We start from the raw sequence: 18,921 nt of genomic DNA on the forward strand, positions 1-18,921 counted from the left end.
ATTATACCCACGGGTGTCGTGAGGTGCCAAAATTGGGGGGGGGGGCACACCTGTGCGCACGCACGCACGCACACACACACAAATATATATTTAAAAAACCTATCGCTGCTGCTAAAAAGTGGGAGATTATTAATTTTTAAAATTGGTTTAAACAATATTTATTTGCAAATCAAATTTGGGATTGGCCAACAGCTAGGCAAGTGCCTACAGGGTTCGCATGCATTCTGAAAAACCCTGGAAAGTGCTTAAATTTTATTTTCATCCTGGAAAGTGCTTAAAACGCCTGGAAAAATTAATTACCCCCTGGAATTTTATTATATATATACATTGTGTGTGTGTGTGTGTGTATGTATGTATATATATATATATATATATATATATATATATATATATATATATATATTCATTTAATAATTATTATTTGAAAAATATATTTATAAATAATTGCGTTTGACGTGTGGTTCCAAACTATATCCATCACGCAACAGTAATTATAAGAGGTCGACTGCCATTGATCAACTGTTAAAGGTCTACATTTATCAAAAACGTAATTCACTATTGTTTGGTATCTACGTATACCTTTTACAATATATATGAAGTATCAATAAAATAAAAAAAAAATTTTTTACCCGTTTTTAATATATTCGCAATAAAAAGTCGCGTTTTTCCCCATCGCTTGCCAAAAAGCCTCTGAACTCCAAGAATCAAGTTAATTGACCTCGTGACGCGCTAACCGGCATAACATGAACCAATCTAATTAAAATTAGCTCCACTATTACATGTGGATCTAACACCAGCTAGTTGGAGCTCATATCCACCAATCAAAACCTTACTTGCAGAATCCTGCCAGTGATTTAAAACTAACAACACTGCGTAGTCCCCAATGCCCAGGTAACAGTTCGTCTGTAAATAATAATTTAAATATTGACCAATCACACTTCGCCTTTTATAACGTTATTTGGGAGCATACAAATTCTAAAAATATCGGGCGAGTCTATTTTAGTGGCCGCAGTACAGTGAACCATACCAATACGTACGGGGTGGGTTATCAGTCTTCAATTTTACATTAAAAATTATTTATTTATTTATTAATTTTTTTTTTTTTATATTTATTTTATAAAATAAAAATGTTTTAAGGCATTCGTAATTCACACGAAACATGTCGTATACCCTCAGGATAATTCGGAATGTTTTCAAATTATTTTTAAATCACTGGCAGGATTCTGCAAGTAAGGTTTTGATTGGTGGACATGAGCTCCAACTGGCTGGTGTTAGATCCACGTGTAATAGTGGAGCTAATTTTAATTAGATTGAACATGAACGCGTGATTCGCAGCCTTTCGGTCATTTTACATGGAAGTGGAACAGTATTTTTAAAACGCGAAAATATTATTTTATTGAATTGAATTGTATGTTTGGAATATTATTTTGAAGATATCTTTCAAATGTGAAACATGGTGAACCATTGTTCGGTGTATGGCACCACATTTTTTGTTAAAGAACTTGTCTGTTCCAAGCCTGGTTCCCCCCTGTTCAGCCTATTTGCAGCATGGAGCCCGATCGTCGCCCGGAGACAAAAACAAAGCCCGAATGTTAATGTTGAGGTGTACATTGTTCATATTTGGCACAAAGATACACCTCAACACGATGCATTTATATATGTTAAAAACATAAATGTAGGAAATATATTTTTTAGAAAAAAATTCACATTTTTCATGTTTGGGCTGTACATAACGATATCCCGAACATCGCCCGAAGACAAAAACAGATAGGCCTACCGAATGTTAATGCAATTTTTTCTAAAAAGTATTTTTCCTACATTTATTGTTTTAACATATACAGTCAGACCTCGTTACAACGACCGTCGTTACTGCGACATTTACACCATCCGACCACAAATTGTCGGGAACAAACGTACATCAGTGTTATTCTGTTCATCACAACGGGATTCACACCTTCCGACACAGAACAAATTAGGAACAAACGTGCATCCGACGTCTCAAAACACCTCTTTACAACGACATTACATAATTACAGATACCGTAGCATATTGGCAGGACACACACAACCACTTAGATTCCTTGATCTCGTAGTGAGCCGACTGTGTCACATGCTGTCCGAGCTATCGATATCTGCAAAATCTGTAGACATGGAGTACGGACAATTGCTCACCGGACAATTGCTCACTGGACAATTGCTTACCAATAAAGTGAGAAATAGGACAATTGCTCACCACAATTGCTGATTTTTTTTTTATCAATAAAATTTTATTTTAGGTTATTGTATGCGTGTGTAAATGGTTGGGTGGGAGTGGGAATCTGATATTATCAGTAGGTATGGTAACCTCAGTTTATTAAAAATTCTGTTATTTTTTATTAATAAAATAATAAATAAAATTTTATTAATAAAAAAACCCCTAAAGGTGAGGAATTGTCCTCTTTTTTTTTTTTACTTTATTGGTGAGCAACTGTCCGGTGAGCAATTGCCCTACATTCGTAGACATGTATTGCTTTTGCAAATAAGCCTTTAGTTAACCAATTAAAGGATTAACTTCGAACAATAAAATCTTCTATTTTCATATTTTGTAAACGAAACAGGTACCAATCGTAGATGTCTGTAACCAAGTAAATTGTAATGATTAGACTGACGATGAATGCGCCTTGTTTAATATATTTACTGATGTTTTTTTAAAACATATTTAATGTATGTACGCGTATTTGTTGTTTTTAATAATAATTGCAATACATTAATTATTTAAATGCTATCCAGTCATCAGTTAATATTAATTAGTATTTTTTCAAAAAAATATTTTTCCTACGTTTATTTTTTTAACATATATAAATGCATCGTGTTGAGGTGTATCTTTGATCCAAATATGAACAATGTACACCTCGGCATTAACATTCTTACTTTCTTTTTGTTTTCGGGCGACGTCCGGGCTCTGAGCTGCAAATAGGCTGATCGCATTTGGCTCGACGGATCATCGTCGGTGTACTACAGTTCAAACTGATAAGGAAGTACCCCAAACGGATTTTTACCTTCTTCCTCACCAGTCGAAGTAGCATTAGAATAAATAGACAAATGCGACAAGTCCGAAATGTCCAAACTAACGTCCGATAAGAACGAGCTATTTTTCGAAGAATCATTACATGCTGTCGCCATGCTAACCTACTAATGAATGAGTGGAATTCACCTGATGCTACGTCACAGGTCAGATGCGGGTCAAATCAACTGGATCAGTGTCTCTCTCCCCCCCCCCCCCCCCCCCCCCATGAGCGTTTTACAAAAAGCCGCTTTATTAATAATTGGGGTGGTATTTTTGATTTTTTATGGTTAATAATGTAATCTTTATGTATTTTTTTTATATATATACTGTATATTAATAATTATAATGTGCCATGATTGTGGTCCTTTAAAATATATGTACATGTATATACACAGAAATGAAGGTGGACATAAATTACGAGCTACTCTCGATTCACTAACGAGCTACTCTCGATTCAAAACCTATTCTAGCTCGGTCATTTACCTTTCGACCGACCGCTCAAAATTGCGCCAAATTTCCTCAAATCAAAACTGCGCACCCTTTCTCTTTGGCATTAACGGCTCCATTCAAAATTCCATAGCACCACCACCACCCACCCGCCTTTCAATCGGACTGCTGGTGCTCCCTTGCACCTGCCAGTGCAGGCGGTCCCTCCTCTCCCCACCTTTCCTGTCATGAACGGAGTAGCCAGCCAAGGCCGGCTCTTGTGCCCACGACAGGTGTGCGCTACAACAGCTTGTTCTGAATGTGCACGTAAAACCCTATGACCTGACCTGGACATAAATTAACACAACTTGTGATTGGTTGAATAAATTATGTAACTGTCAGCAGTCTTGTTTCTGACGTTTGTGAGTTCGAAACTACTGTCAAAGATAAATAATTTAGTAGATAGCTGTAACCAGCGCCTTCTAACAAAACAAATACTCCTAAGGCTTATGTCTGCTATGCTTCTGTGCAGCAAGACTCGTGCAAAAGTTGAGAACTTGTAGTTGACACACATTCTTTTGATCTCCATTGAAGTCTTAGACGACTCAATACTATACTATATTAAGGCCTCTCCCTACATTTAACAAATATACATGTTATATACATTTTTAAAATTAGCTCCAAAAGGCTGGAGACATCATGATCAATTTGAGACTTTATCTGGGGGCAGTGGTGGTTGGTCTTCCATAGTCGTACAGAACGAAAGGGAAGCCACTCTGTTAGATAGTCTGCATGCGTGAAAATCATTTTCTAAATGCCTGTCAGGAAGTAGTTGTATTCACAGTAGTGTTTAATTATGTCGCAGCAACAACGCATACCTCAAAACAAAGAAGCACTGCTTCAGTCCTATACAAAACGACTGAAAGACGATATTAAATCCATGTTGGATAATTTCACAGAAGTCATCAAATTAGCTCGGGTATGCCTTAATTATTTATAGTATCGTCAACGTCTCAACTCCGTTATGCTTTCAACTCCATTCACTTTGTTTTCTCGTGCACTGTTCACGCAATTACGGCAACATTATCGGAACGTTCGATTTGTTGTTGTCTGCTTGTCATTCATTTGTGAGTTTTTTCTTCACAGTTATATAACATTTTTATTAACAATAAAGTTCAAATAAGTAAGTATCTAAATACAAAACTTTACAAACCCCAACAACCATTAAATTATGATTAATTTTACTAAGTCGTTTTTGTTTATTCCTTAAAATTACCGATATCGGGTCCACATGACTCGTAGAAATGGATTTAAAATGGAGGAATATAAATCAACATTAAGTGCGTGTGACATGACCCACACTTGCCAGATCAACAAACGTTACAAAGCCAAATCATTTAATTTGTATGATTTTTAAGCCCCATGATGTTAGAATATGTTTTCAATTATTATATTCGATCTGCTAAAGGTATGCTACATTTTTGTGCCTCTATTGTAGTGAATAGTATTAATAATCCATTCATAACAATTGTAAATAATTTTGAGTGTATAAATTGTGTTAATTAAAGGAAGGGACTATTAAGGCATTTGACCTGGTATACAAATGCACATTATTGCATAATATCAACAAGTATAATCTTATAGTTAATTAATAAAACGGTTAAATGTGATGGCCATTATATATAACAGGTGCAGCCATTTTGTATCATCCCAGTGAATACGCCCTCTGGCGAGCTGGTGGTTACGTAATACCTAACGTGTCACGTCAGGAATTAGCCTTCGAACTGAAGGAAAAACATACCTGATTTTTGCGGATGTATCGCAATATTCTGTAATAATAGTCGTCCCAGTAAGCCAGCAACAATTGTATATTATTTTTAATACAAAATAAACCACCATTGTCAAAGTGTTGAAATAACTGTTTTGTTTCGTACATAAATTAACCCACGTACTGAAATAATAATCTCAGTGGTTTTTTTTAGTTAATTGGTCTTTTCTTTCCGTGGCCTGTACCTATGGTTCCTGATTGGCAGGTGTATATTTAGACGTTCCCCCAGACACTGTGACTAGACACACTAAAAAGACGTGTCTCTTTTATTAAGATCACAGGGTATTGTGTGTTAACCGCACGGACACCCCTCTAATCATAATCGATCAGCCATCCTGCTTTATTACTGTAAGTTATTCTGTAAAACCCTTGATTAAGTAGACTTTCCCATCTAAAATCACAAAACTGACCAATTACGTAGTCCCAAAGAATTTTTTTTATCACTTTAATATCGTGAGTGGTCGTTTTTGCTTGAACGTAGCATACCAATAGGCCTAATAATATGCTTTTTTTTCTTTGGATTTTTTAAAAAAGAAAAATACTACAACTCCATTTCTTTCTATTGATGCAAATTGAAATATATTTAGTTAAATAGTTTATTATACTATCAAGTCATTTATGTTGTTTTACAAGTCAGGTTGATGAAAGCGAAGCGCCTTGTCGTAAAGTAGAGCGTTTGTTTACACTGCATAAAGGAGATGGACGGAGCTGACGTCACTTCACCCCAAGCTATACCTCCGGACGTCACAAAAACAAAACAAAATGGCAGGAATAATCATGTTTTTTTTATTAACTAAAATTACGCGTTTTTCATTTATTAAAGTGTCAGTATGTGTTGGTGGTCCAGATATGCATCTTTTCAACACATAAAGCTCTTGTTTGAGTTTACTCTACCTTTAAGAATCAATTCATTAAAACAAATTATATTTTACAAACTGTTCACTGGTATGAACGTAATGCCTATCAGTATTGACATCAAGTGTTAGTGATGGGTGTTGGTAAAACGTGGACCAGACCAGATCTATCTCGTAGCAATCGGGCGTAGATCCAGGATGTTTTAATATAGGGGGTTCAAAATCAGTTGTTTAAAAAAAATGGAATTTAAAGGTCCTTGGCAGGTGGATGGGATAAGTTTGCATTTTTTGTGATTGTGTAATATATATTGTTTGACCAAAAATAGGTGAGGGCATACTTCACATTGCAGACAACGTTAGATTGTCAAAGTGGTGATAAAAATAAATTTTATGGGTTGTCAACCCGAACCCCTTTGAATAAAACAATGTACTTAGTTGTTGGACAATTATGCTTTATAGTTTTTGTGATTGTGACCTTTGTTCCTGATGTGATTTTTTGCTACTTATGTGCAGTTTGATTTAACGATAAATAGCAACGCATTGTTACCATATCGCTTATAAAGTTGGTTGGCGGAACTGCTCAACATCGCTACAATCAGCCCATTACATGTGAGATCACATGATGTGTAATAATTAGTTTAACTCCCTAGGAGTCTGTCACATGTCATGCTGTATGTGAACGGAGACACTGAAGGTCACTTCAAGTACACAGAAATTTGTTTGAGTCATTACAGTTATAAAATGTACCAGAAGAATCATGAAGAAATGGCATTCTTTAATTTGTTCCAACTTGTACCAGTTAAATTGTTAATTACATATTGTATTTTGAAAAGGAATTTACAAAAACATAAAATACAAAAATAGCATTTCTATAGACATTACCTGTCCTCAAACAAGTGCACCTCCCCCCCACGCAAGTGGTCTGGTCCGAACATCCCAACAGCCAATGGGATGGCCTAAATTCTTCTACTGCATACTGCTCTCTAGTTCCGGTCACATGACTGTAACTTCCTTCTTTTTCTCTTCGCTAAAGGGTCTGGACGTCCTTTTGCTTGGCTCTGTTTGGAGTCAACTTTTATAAGACCTTTGGTTTTGTATTAGTGTTTGGGTGAAATGTTTTTCACCTTCGTTTTCATTAGCTTTCGTATGTTCTTTTCGCGTATTTCACTTGACTTCCAAGCGTTTAATTACATGAAATGTTGTTTATATTGCCGGTTGTCGTGTCGGACGCCATTTGCAAAATGGCGTCTGTGTTGACTGGCTTTGTGTTTGGGTGAAATGTTTTTCACCTTAATTTTCGTTAGCTTTCGTTAGCTTTCATATGTCTTTCGCGTATTTCGCTTGACTTGCCAAGTGTTAATTACATGAAATGTTGTTATATCGCCGGTTGTCGTGTCGGACGCCATTTGCAAAATGGCGTCTTTATTTACCGGCTTTGTATTTGTGTTATGGTTGGTTTTTTTCTTTCTTTTCACAGATTGAAAAATTACTATTATCATATCTGATAATGTTCAGGCGACTAGTTCGAGCGTGTTACGCTGGAAGAAGTTAGCCGGCGGCGACCCAGGTTGTCGTGTTCGTGTGGCCTCACTTCTAGATGCGACCTTTGTGCGGGCTTGTCTGATGTCGAGTTCGCGGCTTACCTGAAGGTGGTGTCAGCGAGGACCAAGAAGGTGGAATCTTCGAGGACCAAGAAGGTGGAATCTTCGCCTTCGATTGCTGACTCCGTGGCGGAAGAGTTACGTTCAATTCTACCGACCATGCTGGAAGAAACAATGGCGTCAATGGCGACCTTACCTAAATCGGCGAGTTCGGGGTCAGGTCCGGTTCCAGTCCCCTCTTCAGGGGGTGCGGCTTCTTCAGCTCCACCGTTACTTAAGACTTCGGATGACAGGCCTGCGGTCTCTACGCAGCCCTCTAAGAAGCCGGCTCATTCAGATAGACGCTCCACGGATTCCAAGGCTCACCGATCTTCGGCGGGGAAGTCCCCTTCGGCGCATCGGAGCCGGGACCGTAGCCGTTCCACATGACCTGTATGGCTCCCTACGGGTTCCATAGATCGTCAGCGCCAACCTTCAGTTGATGTGGCCTCCGAGGGCTAGACGGGACCATCCACGGTCCGGTTTAACCAGCGGCTTCCATTACGGTACATCGATTGGCCTGTGCTCGAGTTCTACGAGACTTTGGTGATGAAGCGCCTGCGGCATCTGTCATTGAAGAGCCCGACTCTACGGACCATATGACTATGAGGGATTGCTTGGCGGCTGTCTACGACATGTTGCCGTCCTTGCCACATCCAACGACGATGTGGTCATCCGTTCCTTGGTATCCACACGGGACCGCCCACGGTCCGGTTCTCCGGTATCTCCATCGGGCCATGACCAGAGCGACTGGCCTGTTCACGGGTGCTACGTGACTTTCTGATGATGTATCGGTTCATGCGGTGCTGGAAGATCTGGATGCGGCGGACCACTTGTCACTGAGGGATTGTCTGGCTGTCATATCTGATATGCTACCGCCGCTGGCCCATCCACCGGTTTCAGCCAAGAAGGGTCCGGGTTCGATGATCGCCACGGAGGTTCCACCGGCAGATATCGGCATTCGATCGTTGGCTGCCACAGGCCCCCGTCGGTTTACACGGCTACCAGTAACTGGCCCGTGCGTATCGTTGTTCCAGCAAGCAGACGGAGCCCTGTAACGAATTGGAAAATTGCGTCATCGGCTCACCGTTCGGTACCGTCGTCCCGTGATCGATCGAAGTGGTGCAGTGTCCAGGGTTCCACCGGCTCCTGCCGGTCCGTGTACATCGTACCGTCCACACCAGTCGGCAGCTGATTCGGCGTTCAGGGTTACACCGGCTCCTGACGGGACCGTCCACGGTCCGTGTTTCCGATGCAGCCAGTACATTGGATCGAAGTGCCTGTGCCAGGTTACTGACCGATTTTCCAGATGATGCGTCGGCACCTTCCGTTATAGAAGATCCGGACGCAGTGACCCACATGGCTGTGACTGTTTGTCTCGCTGCGGTGTATATGCTTTCGTCACTTCACAGTCCACTCGCACCATTCTAGAAGGTTTCCGTTTGAGGACTGATCCGATGTCGGTTTACTTGAGTAGACTTCGTTTGTGCCGTTCCCCATTCGTCACAACGAACGTATCCCGTCTTCAACCTATCCTTCAACTGTGTGACGCCGGCCTTGGATGACGCTGTTTCCGGCGGGACCAGACGTCTTCCTAGAACTTACAGATTGGCACGTCCTGTCGATGGCTTCAGTTCAGCGTACATGTTGTACATGGCGACCATAACTCCTCATGTGCAGGATGCCAGAGGATATGCCTTGTTCTAGCCGTCGACTTTGATGTTGGTCTACCTTATATCTTCCGTGACGTCGATGTGCACTACGATTGCACACTATCGTCAACCGACTTGCCTGAAGCGATCCATTCTTGACTTTCAGCACAAGCCGGTAATCTTGGCAGACCTGTGGTCTACATACGGCTCTTTGCCGTGAAGGGGTCGACGTTACAAGCGTTCCGGGTTGGTGACGAAGAAAGTCTACTGGTCCGGTCACTTGTGTTGAGATCCCGTGCACCGATATTCTCTTGTTTGAGGAAGGTTCAGCGACATTCGGCAGATCGTTCTCTATATCCGGTGGCGATGCAAGACAGTCGCTACTTCCGCTGGTTCCGGAAGTTATCCAGTTGCCATCACGTGGTACGGGGGTTTTAACCGTCACCGTTTTCCTATGGTTCATTGCGGCTTATCAACTCACTGACGTTTACTGTTGTTACCGCCAGAGTTCGTGACCGATGCTGTCTAGATGGTCTCTGCTGCTGTTTCGCACCGGGTGGTGTGACGGCCGTGGATTTTAGCCGGTTGCTGTTTTGCGTTGCTTCACTTCCAGGTATATCGGGCATGTAGCGTAGCGAGTTGCTACGCTGTCTTGGCTCTTGCCTGTATCACGGGGTCGCTGTTTCCGATGTCTTGATTCCTGAATCACTCTATTACTGTTTCATGAAGTATCATTGCAAGAGTAATTTTGACGTCGGCGCAACATTTTATGCTTAGAGGTCGCGGTATCCAGTTTGTTTCTGAATCCATGCATTCAGTACAATAACGCAGATTTGCTGATCCGGTTACCAGTCGCCTTGCAGTCCAGTCCCTGTTGGTGGCTGTGGTTTCCAGATGAAGCCGATCTACACATCAACCTGTTGGAGATGTTGTCAGTTACGTCATCTTTCATTGGCGAGAGATGCTGTCAGGCGCCTCTCTCATGGTAGCCACAGACAGTACTACCGCGGTGGCTTATATCAACCGTCAGGGCGGAACCCACTCCAGCAGTCTGCTGCAGTTGACTTATCGTCTCTACAAGCTGGTTGACGAGATTCCGTTGCAACTTCGGGCTCGCCATATTCCAGGGGTTTCCAATGTACTAGTCGACACACTGTCTCGGCCGTCGTCTCCACAGCCGACGGAATGGATGCTCCATCCCGAAGCGTTTCGATGGGTGTGCGACAGACTTTGGACACCAAACATCGATCTCTTCGCCACACGATTCAACCATCAGCTGAGGGTTTACGTGTCTCCGGTGCTGGATCCCGAAGCTCTGGATCTCGACGCCTTGGCCATCAGCTGGGAACAGATGGACGCGTACGCTTTTCCTCCACGAATCCTCCTTCCAAGGGTGCTTCAGAGGTTTCAGCTGTACCATTGTCGCCTGTTACTCATTGCTCCAATGTGGCCATCCAGGATGTGGTATCCAGATCTAATACGTCTTGCCGATCCACATCCTTTACCGCTGCCAGACTGGGATCATCTGTTGCTGCATCCCACGTCAAGACTATACCATCCACGTCCGCAGTTGTTCCAACTGCACGCGTGGACTTTATCGCCAAGAGTTTGAGAAAGAAAGGTTTTTCTTCACAGTCTACGGCGGCCATTTTGAAGCGCACAGATCATCTACTACTAACGTCAGATGGCTTTGCTTTCACCGAGGGTGTTTCCGGCAAAACCTCAAACCTCAGACGATCCAGATACTTCGTCTTGCTGGGTTTTTTGGCTGTATCTGCGGACCACTTTACGATTAAAGGGGTCTACCATCGCTGGGTACGTTTCGGTCATCGCTACTGTTCGTGATGTCGCTACTGGAACGAAGTTATCGGGTATTCCTGAGATCCATAAGATGATCAAAGGTTTCGCCTTGATGATCAAGTACACCGGTTTCGGCCACCAAGATGGGACCTGAATCTGGTGTTACGAGCGTTATCGACCGCACCTTATGAGCCGATCGAATCCTCTTCCCTGCAAGACTTGATGCGGAAGACGGTGTTTTTACTCGGTTTTGCCACGGCTGCCCGTGTCTCAGAACTCCATGCTCTTGATGTAGACTTGGTACGTTTTCACCAAGATCGGCGTGCAGTCAACTTGGGGTTACTCATGAACTTTGTTGCAAAGAATCAGTTACCAGACCAAGCGCCTCGTTCGTATGTTGTGCAGGCCCTCTCCTCTATCGTTGGTCCGGCGGACGTTGAGGACTTGGCGTTGTGCCCTGTCAGAGCCCTGCACCAGTACATCGAGAGGACCAGATCTTTTCGACAACATCGCAAAAGACTTTTCCTTTCCTGTAACCAGAGTCGGTTGAGGGACCTTACCAAGAACACGGTGGCCACCTGGATCCGGTCTTCTATCCTGACCGCCTATCAGAAGGAGGGTTTACCTGCTCCGTCTGCTTCTAATCCGCATGAACTCCGTGCCTTGTCCCTGCACTGCAACACACCCATTCAGCACATTATCACTGGTTGGTTCTGGGCTACGGACTCCATCTTCGCCAACTATTATCTGAGGGATGTCACCACAGAAGACGTTGAGGGGTTCCATCATCTGGGTCCGGTTGTTGCTGCACAGACTCTGTTGAATACAAGCCGTCCTCGTCGCCGTTGATGTCTGTCTGATTCTGGGCTGCATACCGAGATGTCCATCGAATAGACAGATGAGGATTGCTTAGACTTTTGTTCTTTTGCACAGTTCACGTACTGGTGCCGGAACTTTTGTCTCGATAACCTTTACCCTGCACTGCATGTGGTTATTGGTTGTCGTTATTGAACTAACAGATCTTGGTGTACTAGACAGAAAAACACTCGGGGGTCTTGTTTTGTTCAATGTTCTGACGGATGCACCTCATTAGGTTGTCGCTTGTTATTGAAAAACTATAACACTTCAATACGTGAGGGTTACCTAACACCTGCATCCCTGGTGGCTACGTCTTCCCACCCTGTCAGAACCAGCATGAGATGTGGCTTCCGCCTCCTGGTCCATGTGTTCTAGGAGCCGTACCTGCCACTGCTGACGGATGCCACCATTCTGGTTGTTGTTACTAACATCACCTGCATTGGTCTGTGACGGGCATCCCTAGATGAGGGCTTACCAAGGTTGGCCTTATTCTTCCACTAGTCAGCCTCTTTCCGGTTGGGGAGTTATCACAAAGCATCTACGGATCTCGGCACCCACCACCATCTGTTGAATGCTGCACTTGTTTGAGGACAGGTAATGTCTATAGAAATGGAGAAAACTTGAGTGTTTTCTCTTTTATAGATACATTACCTGTCCTCAAGATTCATCCCGCCCGGGCCTCCCCGCTTCCTGTTCTCCGTGCGATGCGCTCAGGGAAAAAGAAGGAAGTTACAGTCATGTGACCGGAACTAGAGAGCAGTATGCAGTAGAAGAATTTAGGCCATCCCATTGGCTGTTGGGATGTTCGGACCAGACCACTTGCGTGGGGGGGGAGGTGCACTTGTTTGAGGACAGGTAATGTATCTATAAAAGAGAAAACACTCAAGTTTTCTCCATTTTTTGAAACCGAAAACCATTGAGTCTGATATTATCAAACTGTAAGTCTGTCATATAAAACCTGAATGTAGCAGCACACATTTTATCTGATCACTTTTGAGTAGCCAATGTTTTCTTTGGCCATTGCAAAAATCTCAAGATGGACCAAGAGTGAAATAGTGAAAGCGAGGTTACCAAGCAATATTTTATCACAAACAAATTTTGAACATACCGGTAAGCTTTATATTGAAAGTAAATATTCATTTTAAAAAATCTTGTCTTTGAAGCATTCATATATTTTGTAATAAGACTATTTCAGATTTGTTTTGCTGCTGTTACTTACAGATGGAGGAAGATTCAGAAAGTATGAAAACAGCTCTAGCACGTGCGTGTTTGAGTGAACAAGACCATTATGAGATGCAAGTCAGATCTGCAAACATTGTAAGTGAATATGCATGTGGTAAAACATCCATGCATTTGGTATGAAATCTAGGAACATTTATTGTGTTTTTAATTTTTCTAATTATTTATATATAAAAAAATTAGTAAAAGAAATGTGCTATTTAAAAAGAGTAATCATCAGTAAACCACATTATCAGAGAATTAATCTATCTGTTATTTGGGTGTTTTGTTTAGAGGAGTTTTATTGTTAATATTAATTCTGCCTTTTAATCATATCTTCTGCCATTGCAAATGAGATTAATTCTGTTACCGGCTATATATGGCCTGAAGATCTAATGAAAACATTTGCCATGACAGTAACCTGATTTATTTTAAAAAGTAAAAGAAACCCAATAAACAAAATACTTATGAGCTGTTTTATGCTTTTATTAATTGATTTTTAATTTTAATCATGTTGGATTCCCCCAAAAACATACCCAGGGATTTATCCAGAATTTTTCGCCATGGTCCATGTCTGATGGGATTGGGACATTTAGCGCCAGTAAATCATATTTGGGATATTTTTTTCAGGCCACTGTTAAATTACAGTACACCACTGTTAAATTAATTTATTAGCACCGACATAATTAAATATGAATTGGGAATTTTCAGTGCCACTTTCTTTTCGGAAAGGGCCAATGTTCAGACCCTCAGAAGACTTGGATAAGTATCCATATTTTCTCATTAATAACTTTCCAAAGCTATAACAGGATAATAATATTTTGCACCTGATACCATACAGATATTACCTATTTGTGGTACATATGTATACAGAGTGATAGCAGAATTAACATTGCATGTCAAAAGATGTAACATTCCAGAGTTCCATGCACTTTGAATGGGTCATGTGCACAGCAAGCACCAAGTGCTGTGTCTTACTTTAATGCCATTTGTTAGTTAAATGCCACCTGTCAAATGCAGGTGGCATATCAGATTATGTTTTGAGTTAACACTGACTGGAAAATGTTTGATAGTACAGATTATTACCAAGATTGTTCGAAATGGTGTACACTGAAACTCATTTTACTGAAAACTGATGAAAAGCAAAATCAATATTAAGTAATTTTCTAGAAACAAGTGAAGATTAGTTCAGAAAACAAATTTTACAAGCCAATTAAAGACACCGGATGAACAAGAAAATGAGGCCAGTGTGTGAACAGAATGGTGACACATTGTGTAATGTAACACGTTAAACTTGAATCAACATTCTGGTATTACATTTATCACAGACAATTTTGATTCTGTTATTATTTAAAAGGCATTTGATCTATATACTTGAAATGTGTAGAGATAAGTAACACCTATATGATATCAGGTGCAGAATAATATTACCCAGGTTTGAGTACATTTCAAGTTATTAACCAGTAAAGAGGGGTACAGTTTTTTGAGGGGCCACTTGATATATTATTTTAATTTAATTTTATCTCACCTTGACAAAGGTTAGATATAAGAATTCTTTTCCAATGGCAGCAACATCAGGTTTTGAGTTTATTTCCAACATTACGTCTTTATCAATTTTTGAATTTTCCTTGTTAATTAAAATTCTTTAGCGGTAATTCAATATTAAATTTTTGCAGTTAGGTCCATGTGGCAAACTGTAAAAGTCCTAGATCAATCTTGATACATGTTAAAAAAGAAAGAAAATAAAACATTTTTAAAATTAAATTTTTAAAAAGTGTTTATTTTTTTAACATGCATTGAAATGAACGTTTAACGTCTACTGGTACCATACTCGCCAGACCCAGCATCTGTGTTTTGGGCTCAAGGATACAACTTTGATTGACTCTGAATAAGTTTAAGGATCAAACCACCTCAATGGATCCATTCAACTGATTGGGTTTTTCTCGTTCCAACCAGTGCACCACAACTGGTCAAAGGTCGTGGTTTGTGCTTTCCTGTCTGTGGGAAAGTACATATAAAAGATCCCTTGCTACTAATGGAAAAATTTAGCTGGTCAGTCAGAATGACCAAATGTTTGATGTCCAATAACCGGCGATTAATTAATTAATTAATGTGCTCTATACTGGTGTCGTTAAACAAAAGAAACGTTAAAGTTTATGGAAGGTGAGACATTTAATTCTACAGAATTCATCTTTTTATAGGAAGATTTCTTTCAGTACATGATTGTCTTTCAGAACTGAATTTTACAACAATAATCTTCAGATTATTAATTTAAATACTTCTGTCCCCAGGTGCGAGCTGGTGAATCATTAATGCAGCTTGTGTCAGATCTGAAACAATTCTTAATTCTGAATGACTTTCCATCGGTGAATGAATCAATTGCCTCAAACTCTCACCTGTACAAACAACTGCAAGGTGAGGTGGACATTAAACTGATGGGCTTGAGAGATGAAATGGCTGCAGATCTGTATGAACTGGAAGAAGAGTATTATTCTTCTGTATACAAATAATGGAAACAAGACAGACATCATTGATACTCTTGAAGTTTTCGTCTGCAGAGAAACATTGTGGTTTCTAGTATTTACATTGTAGGGCTCGAAATAGTGATATATGCAAAAAACAGTCTAATTGTTACACTTAGCAGGTGAAATAGAAATTCACCTGCTAAACCCTCTGCCAAAATCTGATATGTGGTCTGATTCTTGTTGCAATTCAATTCTATAATGCTCTAAAATACATCTCAGAGGTCCTAAGTTTTCACATACATCCCAAACACTCCCCTCATCACATGCTGTCCTATTTCCAACAGGCCATAGTTTTTCTTAGCAGGACATTTTCGTTTTTGGCCTGCTACATGTGTGTTAACCTTTTTTTGTCTATGCTGAATTGAGGTCATGAATTGAGCCATTTCATGGTTCTAAACAAACAGCAGTGCACTGTCACATCTACTATGTAGTTATACAAACAGCATGCCGAAGGTCATCACACTACATAAGGGTGAACAAAAAACCCAGAACGCCATTTGTTACATTCTTTTTCGAGCCCTGCCTTTGAAACACATCGACATGTAAATGAGAAAGAAAAAAATCCCCCAAAAAACCATAAATTGTTAACAAATGGAAGTTTTTGTTGTTTCAGTGATTGTGAGATCTACCATCTTTGTGCTGGATACATGTTTCTGTGTTGTTAATTATTTTCAAGAAAAGGAAGAATGTTTAAGGACATTACTTCATTAAATTGTTTATATCAGTGACACTAATATAGTAACAGTGCACTTGGTATGTTTAAGAGAAGAAACTAGTTTCCTCTGATTTCTTCAAATGTGAAAAGGAAAAAAAAGAGAAGAATTTAAGAAAATGGTGTTTGTGAATGTGCGTTCTCAAATATTATTTTACTCTGAACGACAAAACCATAACAGTATTGATATACTTCACTGCTGATGTAGCTATTCTATATAGCAATTGCAAGCTTGTGGCAGTTGTACATATAGCTGGTGAAATTGACATTTTTGTGTATCTTTGATGCTGACTTGCATTGATGAAAATATAAAATTTAAACTGAATGAACAAATAAATGAATGGTACCTGGATTGATGTTGTTTTATTCATATAGTTGGGAACTCTTTACTGTCCGTGTAAATGAGCGTTTTTATAACCTGGGTAATATTAACATTAATTCTATAGCAGTTACAATCATACTTAACTTTTATTATACATTAGTCTGTAGGTAATAAATAAATAATTACATTTTGCTGCTAAGTGACTTGTTTTATACCTCTCATTCTCGTTCAAAGAATAAAATAATCCCCAAAATTCCCAAACTCGTTCCATAAATTGTGTATGATACTCCCACTCATACAATAATTTATATTTGGATCTTGTCTCATTCTGAAACAAACCCCACAAAAACCATGAGACAAACATCGAATAAGTCTGTAACTACATTCTAAATCGACAGAATTCTGTATCCATATCATACTACTTCCGCAACACTTTCAATGTTTATAATAATCGAATTTAGTCATAAATACGATATTCCTCTTATACTTCTGTTTATTAAATAAAAATGCATTTTGTTTTAGTTTAGGTGTACAAGTATTGTTTGGACAGCAAATTTAGATATCTGCATTTATACATTCATAATCCAGGCCTGTAGACAGGATTTTCAGAGGGGGGTGTCGTTTAGGCTTATGGCTTTGTGCCTCACAAGAGGGCGCGAAGCACCTGAGTTGCTTAGTGGTGGGGGGTGTCCGGGGGCATATTAAAAAAAAAAAAGACTACCGGTGGGGGGGTCAACTGACCCCCCATTGGCTATGGACCTGCAATCATACCACAGGTTTTTTTTAAAGCTTTTGTTGAATTAGTTGGTTTAGTAGCAAACACATTTATTGAAAGAAAGAAATGTTTTATTTAATGACGCACTCAACACATTTTTATTTACGGTTATATGGCGTCAGACATATGGTTACGGACCACACAGATTTTGAGAGGAAACCCGCTGTCACCACTACATGGGCTACTCTTTCCAATTAGCAGCAAGGGATCTTTTATTTGCACTTCCCACAGGCAGGATAGCACAAACCATGGCCTTTGTTGAACCAGTTATGGATCACTGGTCGGTGCAAGTGGTTTACACCTACCCATTGAGCCTTGCGGAGCACTCGCTCAGGGTTTGGAGTCTGTATCTGGATTAAAAATCCCATGCCTCGACTGGGATCCGAACCCAATACCTACCAGCCTGTAGACCGATGGCCTAACCACTACGCCACTGAGGCCGGTACATTTATTGAATTAATGGCAGCTGTAAACCTATCCACATAATATCTACTGCATGGGAAGAACCTGGGCAGGGCTCCATAATGAATACCTTAAGTGCATGCTTGGTGGCAAGAGACATCACGGCTGACACGGTTTGCCATCAATGGGCCATTTAAATTTAATTGTTTTAAATTCTTAAAGGTGCCAAGCTTGCTTGGTTTGATGCAATGGTCTCCAAATGAAATACTTATTTTGTCTTCCATAATTATTTGTTTTGTATCATCTGTTACCTGTCCATATAACTTTTAAGTCTTGATTATTTTCACTCCTCCCAGTATCTATAGCTACATGTTATTCATAACGGGATATAATAATAGTCTTTCATCTCGGTGGCCAAGTGCAGGGCCACACCAAAGAAAGTTCAGTCACATATTACTAGAGAGGATTATTTTAGGATAACCAGGTTTTTAAGTGTCTCACCTCAGTTGTCCATTTATTTACAGAACCCTAAGGCCTCTGCTGCCATATTTCTTTTAATTCATGTGACGTTCGATGTAGAATAATGATGTTCGAATGTGCTTGTAATTACCATATCAACAACTTCCAACTTGAAAGTAGAGTGAAATGCTCTGGAGCTCAAATGTCTGGCTTGTAACCTTGGAAGGAAAAAAGATAATCAAGATACTGTCAGTTTAAATTTAGAAGGAAATGGTGATGAAATATTTCTCTCAACTCTCTTTTGATAATAAAAATTAAGCATGCACCTTAATGTTCAATCGACAACGATTGATTGGTGCAATTGTGGTGAGAGACTTATTTTAATACCTTTTGGATCAATTTCAA

General features: G+C 40.1%; 2 protein-coding genes across 2 annotated transcripts in view; one reads left to right on the top strand and one right to left on the bottom strand.

Moving 5' to 3' along the window:
- The first annotated feature begins 4,245 nt into the window (after positions 1-4,245).
- LOC121383151 (mediator of RNA polymerase II transcription subunit 22-like) lies at positions 4,246-16,910 on the top strand. The gene is made up of 3 exons (XM_041512980.1): positions 4,246-4,450; positions 13,325-13,420; positions 15,613-16,910. The coding sequence occupies exons 1-3, from the start codon at positions 4,328-4,330 to the stop codon at positions 15,829-15,831; spliced, it is 438 nt and encodes a 145-aa protein (XP_041368914.1). The 5' UTR covers positions 4,246-4,327; the 3' UTR covers positions 15,832-16,910.
- Positions 16,911-18,021: 1,111 nt separating this feature from the next.
- The window catches only part of LOC121382718, a 67,112-nt gene continuing 66,212 nt past the window's right edge, over positions 18,022-18,921 (bottom strand). The window contains exon 17 of the transcript XR_005959209.1: positions 18,022-18,734. The gene's annotated coding sequence lies outside the window, so the exon portion shown is untranslated. The remainder of the gene's footprint in view (positions 18,735-18,921) is intronic.

This window comes from Gigantopelta aegis, chromosome 10 (genome assembly GCF_016097555.1).
Source record: "Gigantopelta aegis isolate Gae_Host chromosome 10, Gae_host_genome, whole genome shotgun sequence".
Taxonomy (NCBI): Eukaryota; Metazoa; Mollusca; class Gastropoda; order Neomphalida; family Peltospiridae; genus Gigantopelta; species Gigantopelta aegis.

Bases quoted from the DNA above. Each gene is read 5' to 3' on its own strand.
- LOC121383151 (XM_041512980.1), top strand. From the start codon at position 4,328: ATGTCGCAGCAACAACGCATACCTCAAAACAAAGAAGCACTGCTTCAG. The intron at 4,451-13,324 runs GTATGCCTTAAT...TGTTACTTACAG, and splicing joins AAGTCATCAAATTAGCTCGG to ATGGAGGAAGATTCAGAAAG. The intron at 13,421-15,612 runs GTAAGTGAATAT...TTCTGTCCCCAG, and splicing joins AAGTCAGATCTGCAAACATT to GTGCGAGCTGGTGAATCATT.